The sequence below is a fragment of the Rhopilema esculentum genome, chromosome 7 (genome assembly GCF_057945365.1).
Source record: "Rhopilema esculentum isolate cy_ngs chromosome 7, ASM5794536v1, whole genome shotgun sequence".
Lineage (NCBI taxonomy): Eukaryota > Metazoa > Cnidaria > Scyphozoa > Rhizostomeae > Rhizostomatidae > Rhopilema > Rhopilema esculentum.
In genome coordinates this window covers 9,097,568-9,107,173 of record NC_142821.1, presented here as the reverse complement: position 1 = coordinate 9,107,173, position 9,606 = coordinate 9,097,568, and the positions used below count along the sequence as shown (strand labels likewise).

General features: G+C 36.8%; 2 protein-coding genes across 2 annotated transcripts; both read right to left on the bottom strand.

The window, feature by feature from the left end:
- Positions 1–1,055: 1,055 nt before the first annotated feature.
- LOC135683439 (glutathione hydrolase 1 proenzyme) lies at positions 1,056–7,675 on the bottom strand. Its single transcript, XM_089109358.1, has 8 exons — positions 6,863–7,675; positions 5,436–5,841; positions 5,029–5,218; positions 4,101–4,405; positions 3,442–3,590; positions 2,745–2,932; positions 2,295–2,532; positions 1,056–1,791 (listed from the first exon to the last, which is right to left on the bottom strand). Exons 1-8 carry the CDS (start codon positions 6,863–6,865, stop codon positions 1,516–1,518), a joined length of 1,755 nt encoding a protein of 584 aa, XP_088965484.1. The 5' UTR covers positions 6,866–7,675; the 3' UTR covers positions 1,056–1,515.
- Positions 7,676–8,076: 401 nt separating this feature from the next.
- On the bottom strand, positions 8,077–9,514 carry LOC148959955 (uncharacterized). The gene is made up of 3 exons (XM_089109384.1): positions 9,356–9,514; positions 8,649–8,846; positions 8,077–8,392 (listed from the first exon to the last, which is right to left on the bottom strand). The coding sequence occupies exons 1-3, from the start codon at positions 9,408–9,410 to the stop codon at positions 8,178–8,180; spliced, it is 468 nt and encodes a 155-aa protein (XP_088965510.1). The 5' UTR covers positions 9,411–9,514; the 3' UTR covers positions 8,077–8,177.
- Between the last annotated feature and the right edge of the window lie 92 nt (positions 9,515–9,606).

Sequence of the window (9,606 nt, the reverse complement as noted above, 5' to 3'; positions counted from 1 at the left end):
GCTTGATAAAATTTACCGTTTTTTGCTAAAATATATTTATGCCAAAAATTTATTTGAAAAATATAATATTAAAAGACATCTTTTAAACTAGTTTCTTATTCATTTTGACTAGAGAAACCAACTGATATCTCAACTTTTTCATTTGTTAAATTTTCGTCCTAGAATTGCCTATAGGCTTAACAAAATTTCCGTATTTTGCTGAAATACATTTATGCTAAAAATTTCTTTGAGAGATCAGAAAATTAAAACACATCTTTTAATCTACTCTCTTATTCATTTTGATTGCAAAAAAACCATCCGACAATTTGGTATTTTCATTAAGCCTATATGCTTGACAAAATTGCCGCTTTTTCTTCAAAAATCTTTATGCTAAAAATTTCTTTGAAGAATAAGAAAGTTGATACATATTTATTGAACTATTTTCTTATGCATTTCGGTTGTAAAGATGTTTTTGCTAAAATATCTACACTAAAAATTTGTTGACGAAATAGAAATTGAAGCAAATTTTTTAAAGCACTTTTTTGATCATTTTTTGTAAAAAACAAAACAATAAGAATGCTATGGATGGCTTTATTTATTTGCCTAATAATTAATCTATAGGCTTGGTAAATTTACCGTTTTTTAAGAATTTCAGAATAAAAAATATTTGACAAGAAGAAAAAAAATATTGAAAACCATGTTTTTGCTATTTTTGGTCTTAAAATGAACCAATCATTTTGCTTTAATTGCTTGCATTTTTTTCGAACAGCAATTCATTTATAACCATTTCATAAATTTTGATTAAAAAGCTAGCCTTTGGTTTTTGGTTTTTTTTTCATTTCGCAAAAAAATTTAGAGTAGATGATTTATTTTAGATGAGGATTAAAGAAGTACATATACTGACTATATGTATCTTATTGTAGTAGAATCACGCAAATTGCTTTGTGTCTGATTCACTGAATTTTAGACTATAAAATTTGACGGTACTGCCTATTTGGCAGTCAATTGATTAGTTAGTTTCTTTTCTACAAATAGATCATAAGCCAGCAGAGAGAACAAAAGGAAGAGCAAAAATATACAGCTAAAAATTAAAAAATGCTATTAATACAAAATACTACAAGACAATGTCACTTTTTTACATCTCACTTATTAACATCCTTGGAGATGCTTAACATAAAAAATTGCCCATCAGTTAGAGTCAAAAGCACTTAGAATACGAAGAAAAGAATATAACTAGCTCGCCCGTCTCTGCAAAAATAGTCAAGACTGCTACATAATTTGCTGTAGCAGAAATAAATAGAAAAATCATATTATTTTTGATTGCATGATTTTTGAGTGAAGTTCTAGATCATTATACCAACTTACAAACACCAACTTATAACTTGATTTGCTATTGGTTTCTTGGTCAAATAAAGTGATTATAGTTGACGTAAAAAACATTAACCCAAAAATACTGTTTAAAAAAACTGATTAGTAGAAGTATTGGTTTTTGATTTCATATTTTTTTGCCAAATCATGTTATTCATCAAATAAAATCTAATATCCGTCTGTTCCCCCATATTTTCTTGGATCAGCTTTTGCAAAAATTTGACATGAGCCACAGTCCTTGTATATGATTTGTATCACCCCGCAGCCACATTGTTTACTTTCTTTTACTTTGTGGTTCCGCTTCTTGAGCCCTTCTATTATTTTGTCCTTGATAGGAAAGGCCCTTTCTAGTTTGAGCTGTTCAGGGAAGAATGTGTGGTAAGGCCTACTCATCAGTACTGCGTTCCCGAGATCCATTCCAAACCAAAGCTTCATCATGATAACCTAGATAGGAAGAATTTTCGAACGAAGGATTCAGACAACAGACTTAATTGCATATATACTGTTTTATAATCTTCAATATCGCCAGGTTGAATGCCTACAATATCTGATCATAGTCTATATGATCTGACAGTATTATGTGCCGGTTTTGTATACCTGTAATGCATGCCAGTGAAGAAGCTGGAAAAAAGGTGGTAAAGGCTTAACCAGGATTGCTCTGTTTATTGATGAATCTAAGCGAATTCTTTCAATTGAAAGGCTCATATTGTCATATTCTAATGATTGACCTCTTTTTTCGATGTTTTGCAGTAAGAAAAGTGCCAGACTGGTGCCAGACTAGTGTCAGACTGGTGCCAGACTGGTGCCAGACTGGTGCAAGACTTGTGCCAGACTTGAAAGAACTTCAAGCAACTCAGAACCTCTTTTGAAATTCATTCAAGTTTCAAGGGATCCCATTGCCATATTCTTACTCCCTGCTAGGAAAAAAAATGAAACAATTCGCATACCCATGCTACACTTAGTGTAATTTTACTTCCACCAGAACCACCGATTACCATTCTGACGTCACCATTCTCATCTGTCAATATTGTAGGTACCATTGCAGAGAGGGGTCTTGAGCCCGGCCTCGGGGCATTTTCTTCCGACCACGTGAACTTTCGCCAAGGTGAAGAGAGCGTGTGTGCATCACCAATCTCATTGTTGTATACAATGCCGGTCTTCTTTGAAGAAAATAGCGCACCAAACCTAGAAAAGTTTAATAAAAAAAGATTATGTCTATTACATTCATAAGTCTTTCTCTCTCAGAACTGTATCGGTACGTGCCTGCAAGAGTCCATGTAAAATTGAGAAAAAGATTCCTCTAACAGGCGAAGAAGCAAATTTGTAAATTCATGCAAGGACCGAGGAGCATATTTCAAGTTGAGAAGGCCTAAACATATTATGAAAGATCAGCATACTTATCATTAATTGAGCTAGATGCAGCCACGGCATCCCCATTTTCAGCAAGAATGGATACATGGGTGGTGCCATGGTCTTCTTTACCTCTAAGCAAAGTTCCATAAAACTGTCTATCGTGTGTTGTTGTATCGTTTATTTTCTCTTTCTGGTACTTTGCAACATCTGGGTCAATAACTGCTTTACAAAGCTGTGAAAAAAATAAGAATTATTGCTTGATTGATGATAACAGTAGAACTCTGCAGCCAGCTTCAAGCTAGGTGATAGCCCTCATTAACAACGTGACGAGGGAACATCAAAAGTGGACAATTGCAACGTAGGTTAAGAGTTGTTTGGCTGAAAAAGCTTGAACTAGTGAAAAGACACACCAATAAAAGACACTAGTGATACGACATTCGAGCGTGTAAATAGGAAACCAAGCGGAGAAGCAGAGAAGCAGAGAAGCGGAGAAGTGGAGAAGCGGATAAGAGGAGAAGCGGAGAAGCGGATAAGCGGAGGAGCGTCTATGCTGAGTAGAAGGAATAGTGGTCCACCCGTATTTTCTACTTCGTCGCTCGAGTTTATATGGCTCTGGTACCCTGGGTAGTCAATAACCATAAAATCTACCTGCAATGCTGGTCATAAATCTACCCTAAGCTTTTTGGATAATTACTGTTGGCTAATTAACAATCTTTTGATCATTAAGCTACATTTATATACCTTATCAAATTCTTCCTTGTGTACCGCAAAATCAGGATCACTGAAATGCGAGCGATACGCATGACTGAACTTGAAAGCTTCCGCAATGCGGTGATACGTCAGAGTCGCTTTCTCAATTGTTGCCATATCGCTCTTCGTGAAATTGAACTCTAAAAGGAGCAAGACGTGTTTCAAAGAGCTAGAGTTTAATGAGTTTATTCAACATAGATTCCCAAGGAGGTACTCGTATATATTTAGAATAGGGATGCTTAGGCCAGGGCTCAAACCATTGCCCCGAAAATATAATTTCTAGCATTAAAATTGACCCAGAAAAATAAACTTTCTCGCCCTGCACAATAAATTTTGCAATTTTACCTTTATTAAACTTGTCCCACATTTGAGAGCCGAAAAAATTTAGAATTCCATATACTCAAACCAGTAATTCTCCTGACCAAAAAAGTAACTTTTCCTGGAAATTTATACCAAAGAAAGTAGCCTGAGCATATCTATCCTAAGAATACACAAGCATCCCTCTAGACATAGTGTTGGCTCTCTGGGACACTCTTTGCGAGAATTGATTATTCATTGGTAACTTGTGCCTATTGTTATTAAAGACATAAATACCAAACAGCACAAGGTTTTTAGAGTGAGTTTTTACCCAGAGTACAAAATTCACTGACCTCTGCAAACCATCAACATATGTATCAAGATAGGCCCACCAGAGGGTAAGGGTAACGTATGCAGAGTTAGGTTATCTAGCTTCAACTTCATAACATCCTCAAGTTTAACAGCATAATTTTTCAAATCATCTGTGGTCATAACTCCGCCGGCAGACTTTACGTCATCACTGATGTCCTTTGCCAGTTCACCTTCGTACATGGCATCTGGGTTGTCTTTAATGATTCTAAGCGTGTTTGCATATGCTGGTCGCTTAATTGTTGTTCCAACTTTGACTATCGAGCCGTCTTTCTCGGTGATGAGGCTCCTACGAAAAACAAGACGAAAATTATTAGCGAGAGAGCGAAAGAGCGAGTCGAGCATGGGGATGCTCGACCTTCTTAACCTTTTGCGAAATAATCAACAAAAATTATGATGACAGGAGTAGAAAGTTCAACATATAATTCATGTAAATTATTGCAACGCTACGAGACAACAATGAGCTATGCACAGAAGACCTTTCCAGGGTTCCTAGGAATAAAAAAATCAGATGCGTTCCATTAAAAATAGCTTGTCATTTTCCGCCAAATAAGCTAAAGAATACGTTTTCAAAATATAGAAAGTGCAAAAGGTGTCTTTGATAGATGGATGTTATATTGCAACAGCTTTAGAAAGAGAACTTATCTGTTATTGAAATGTCCTTAACTTTTTCAGGTATTTGAGATCTCATTTAGATAAGACGATTTCTGTGATACTTCATAATACAGTCATGCCCTTGTAATAGTTTATAATGGTCTCATCTTGGAACTGCTTCAGTTTATTTAAGTTCCGATCCGGAGGTTAGATGAAAAAGGGCCAGTCCAAAAACAGGGCAAAGGCTGGTCCATTTCACCCTTGGATATAATCACATCCTAAAAGCATTTAGTTTAAATGGATGTTATAATACTTTACCTCAAAGCCTCGTCAGTTATTTTGTGTGATTTCCTATTAGCATGGAAAACCATATGACGCGTAGCAGGAAAGCCTTTTTCAGCGATATCAATCGAGGACTGTACAAGGTCTGCCCATTCCAATTTCCCAAACTTTTTCCACGCCATCCTCATGCCTTTCACCTCACTAGGAACGGCAACAGCAAGTCCACCTTTGAAGTTATGAAAAGCAATAAACAAAAATTTGGAATGATTTTAACAAAATGCATTGGTGAAATACTTTTGGTGATGAAAAAAGATGTTTCCACAGACATTTTGGATTGAGATGTTGTCAATCGTTTACGTTTCTAAACAAAAACTTAAATTTTTACTTTATACTTAAAAATGTTTCAAAACTAGAAACAAGAATAAAAAAGCTTCATATCAGACCTATCTTTGTTTTCTTTCTATCGTTTTCAAACTCTTTCAAATTAGTGTTCATAGGCACTGTTTCTCGAAAATTGTAAGCAGTGAATTGTTTATCCTTTCTTTTGTAAACTAGCATGAAGCCTCCACCACCGATTCCAGTGGAGTGGAATTGAATCACTCCAAGGCAAAATAACGCAGCTATGGCCGAGTCCACTGCGGAGCCATTCTTCATCAAAATATCCTTGGCCACGGTGGAGCATATTTCATTGTCTGTTGACACCGCTGCACGATCATACTTTTCATAACGAAGCAACTTCTCGTTGATATTCTTCGTCGTTAGATTTGCCAACAGTGGCTGCTCGTCTCCAAAGACTTTGCACGAAAAGCCTAGTAGCAGTACAACTACGATATGAAAATGTTCCAGGATCTACAATGAAAATCTTACAATTAATATGTTAAAAGTTGAAACTTGATATGAAGAAATAAATAATACGTACATTTCAAAGAAAGGAAATTGTCCAGATCCTTGAAGCAGATTGTTTTCAGCAAACTGGAGTTTTTTTGAAATAATAGCTTGCGTAATTATCAATAGTGATAATTTTCATTTCATTAATTAACTTTTCGTACGCTTTCAGTGACCAAGTGATAAGATTCCAATGTCAACAAAATACTAGGTTTTCAACCACCTTCATTTTGCTGTTTACGTTTTGCTTTTTGCCCCTCTAGTCCAGTTATTTGAACCAGCAAAATCAGTGCCTGATTTCTGTTTAATTATATCTTCTCAGCTTCATGTTCCTTCAAAAGATCGTTTGAGATTATCCTGATAAGAAATTGTTCTGCTTGTCTTCTCACTGGATTTCTTTGCATAGTTCTCGAGCATTAAGAAATTGATCATTGAGCGAGCATTGATCAATCAAAAATGAAATGCTCAATAATTCACGTAACACCATACATCTTTTTTTATATGAACAATTGTGTAATAACACGAGCCTCAAAACTGGTCAAAAGTTAAGAACAAATTAAAAATAAGAGCAATTTTGAACAACGTTTTTTCTCAAAATCGGGGATTTTTAGCGATGTAGGTGCTTTTTCAGTGAATATTCAAATTTGTCAGCAAATTAAGGCTATCCCACTCACTTTGTTGGCAAATGAGGCCTGTACACTCCCCTAGAGCGAAAAAACTAGCACTCGCACTGCTTACACTCTATTAGATTAAGAAGAAATTAAGAACAATCCAGCCTCAGATTTTCGAAAAAATTAAAAAAACTTAAGTTTACTGGTTCTTATAAAAAGGGAGTGTATTTCATGTGCCTTCAAGATCTTCTAAACATGCAAAAAATGGCATTCTTAGCAAAAAATGAATTACGATTAAAGATTACAACAGGTAACATGTAGGCTGTTAGTAAATTTTAGAAAAAACAATCTGCTAAAAACACAAAAATGCATACCATTGTAAATAGCCTGTATGATATGACAGTTTGACACGTCTGTGTCTCGCAATTGCTTGCGAAAATATAATTATTGATGATGTATATTTGGCACAGCAACTTCACGAGCTATTTCACAGCTCACCAATCACCGGCTTAGTTCTTTTCACTGAAACTAGAAAATTCGAAGCCCGGAACATCCATACTTAACTGAAAGTTTGACTTTCTTCATCCGGGTGATTCTGAATTAAAAAACAAGCCAACTCGATCTTTTTTGTTGGTCTTGACGACATACTTTATGATCACTGGGCTTGATTCTACCAAAACTAGCTCGCAGCATAGCTCAATGTCAACACACTGTCTCGACTCAGTGAATGCTGGTGGTGAAATGCATAGCTGGGTGCTGGTATCTCATGTAAAAACCTTAATAAAATACCAGTGTTCCCAATTGTTAAAGCACTTCTTTCATCTAGACTTAGGTTCATATTATATCTTCATATGTCCCTGAAAATTATTAATCAATTTGCAGTATTCACTTTTCAAGTTTTACCAAAAACCTAGCAAGTTATTCTGAGCAAACACATCTTGAACTTAATGCGACAATGTTTATCCAAAAACCATATGCTATCGTTTCTGCTTACTTGGTTAAAGCGTGTTTTTAGTAGCATTGTATAATAACATCATATGCAAATTAAACAAATTGAATCTAGCAAAAAATTTCAACTCAAAAAAGTGTACCACAAGGCTCTGTCCTTAGACCCTTCAATTTAACATTTTAAGCTTTTCTGAGAGTAAAGCTACTCATTCACTCCTAAATACCAGACAAGCGCTTAATTAAAGCACTAAGTTTCTGATTAAGCCACCTTAAAGGTAATGTGTCCATATAAAAGAACTGCGTACACCCAACTTGTCAAGCCACCCATCAAAATAACGGTTTGCGATTGGTTAGTATTCTTGCGATGCAAAACTGCTCACATGAAAAGCTAACCTCGCAGCAGTATAGATAAACAAAACGACCGTAATGGCTGGGGCGATGACATGAAAAATCACATATTTCTAAAAACCCCCGCAGAGTCGCTTGCTTTAGCTGGACACATTACCTTTAACAAAGCCTCCACTCCAATATAAGATTTAGCCTAGGATTTACGTCCGTTTGGTTGGAGTTTTTCTTGTGTTGCCTGGAGACAACCGAATGGCGGTCTCTTTCAGAAACGAGGAGAACAAACAACACAATATCTTTCTCAGTTGATCTATGTCAACAGGTTCAAAAATATGCAAATATAAAAAAGCAATACAAAATGAGCCAACTCAAAAAGTATTTTCATCAGTTTTTAGCTTATTTTCCGTATCTTCTGCGTAAGGTACGTCTGCGTGAGGTACGTCTGCGCCAGGATCTTCTGCGGAAACTACGTCTGCGCCAGGATCGTCTGCGCCAGGATCGTCTGCGCCAGGATCGTCTGCGCCAGGATCGTCTGCGGAAACTACGTCTGCGCAAGGATCTTCTGCGGTAATATCCAGGATCAGATGCAGATTCATCTTTCTCAGAGTTATCTAAAAGAGATCATTTACAGACATTTAGCGGACGAAAGACGTAAAATTTGTTGAAATAAATAAACGCCAGGATGTTTTTTTGGGGTCAGATTTGCGTTGAGTATCGATACATGTCGTATAAAAGGTTCTGTACAATGTTGACATTGAACTTTTTCACAGAACAACCCAACCTAAAATCGTGTAAATTATTTACCTATATAGGTACTTTCTGACGGTACCGCCTATGGACGAACGCGGATAAATAAACAATTGGTACCTTCAGCTATTGCATTGTCCTCTTCAGGTTCAGCAGCGTCACTGTCCTCTTCCGGTTCTGCAGCATCACTGTCCTCATCCTCAGAGGGCTCTTCATTATCTGGATCTTCCTCTTCATCGCTAACAAAGTCCTCCTCTACACTCACATCTTCCGGGACACCCTTGTCCGACACCTCGGAGTTTTCCTCAACAGCTGCACCTAGAAAATTCAAGAACCTTACGTCACTAGCGAAACCCTCGCTATTTCCACGAGTTAACCCACCCCAGCCGATTGATGCAGCTGGGTGGGCGGGCTCATGGAAAGTTGCTTACATGATACCTCAAATGTATAGTATTTGTCCTAATATCATAGTTTACTATATCTATAAACGAGTACTATGGGTGACGACTTTTGCTTGAGTTAGAAAGAAAGTACGAAACGAACATAGTTTGGCAGGGGCGTGGCGCGACAACATGTGTTTTAACTAACGTTTAAAATAAGGTCACTTTTTGCGAAGCTAAGTATCGCAAAACGATAGAATATACCTGACTTCATTAAAGCACATGTTTTCTAAATGTACAAGGGCGTATGCTATACCGTCCATGACATCACACGCTTTGGAGTTCGTTTACCAACACGGAAATTTCAGACGAGCCTACACCACTTACTTAACAAAAACAATATCTTAACAAGTTACTCAATGAAACTAATTTCATGCTTGCACTTACCATTGATTGAAATGACGAGTCCAAGAAGGACACAAAACAGCAACACGACCTTCATCGTGTAACAGGCTCACAGCGTCTTCACTTCCAAACTGTTGTGCCACCACTTTACCAGCAGACTGATGACATCGCTAAGTGTCTACTTATTTATACCTAGAATAGGAATCTGGACTTCCGCCTCCACTTGATTGATGATGATGGTTGATGATTGGTGGTTGTCGGAAGTCAACGATCAACCAATCACAGCAACGTGT

Bases quoted from the DNA above. Each gene is read 5' to 3' on its own strand.
- LOC135683439 (XM_089109358.1), bottom strand. The intron at 4,406-5,028 runs GTAAAGTATTAT...TGTTTTTCGTAG, and splicing joins ATAACTGACGAGGCTTTGAG to GAGCCTCATCACCGAGAAAG. The intron at 2,933-3,441 runs GTATATAAATGT...TTTTTTTCACAG, and splicing joins ACAAGGAAGAATTTGATAAG to CTTTGTAAAGCAGTTATTGA.
- LOC148959955 (XM_089109384.1), bottom strand. From the start codon at position 9,410: ATGAAGGTCGTGTTGCTGTTTTGTGTCCTTCTTGGACTCGTCATTTCA. The intron at 8,847-9,355 runs GTAAGTGCAAGC...TGAATTTTCTAG, and splicing joins ACTCGTCATTTCAATCAATG to GTGCAGCTGTTGAGGAAAAC. The intron at 8,393-8,648 runs GTACCAATTGTT...GATCTCTTTTAG, and splicing joins GGACAATGCAATAGCTGAAG to ATAACTCTGAGAAAGATGAA.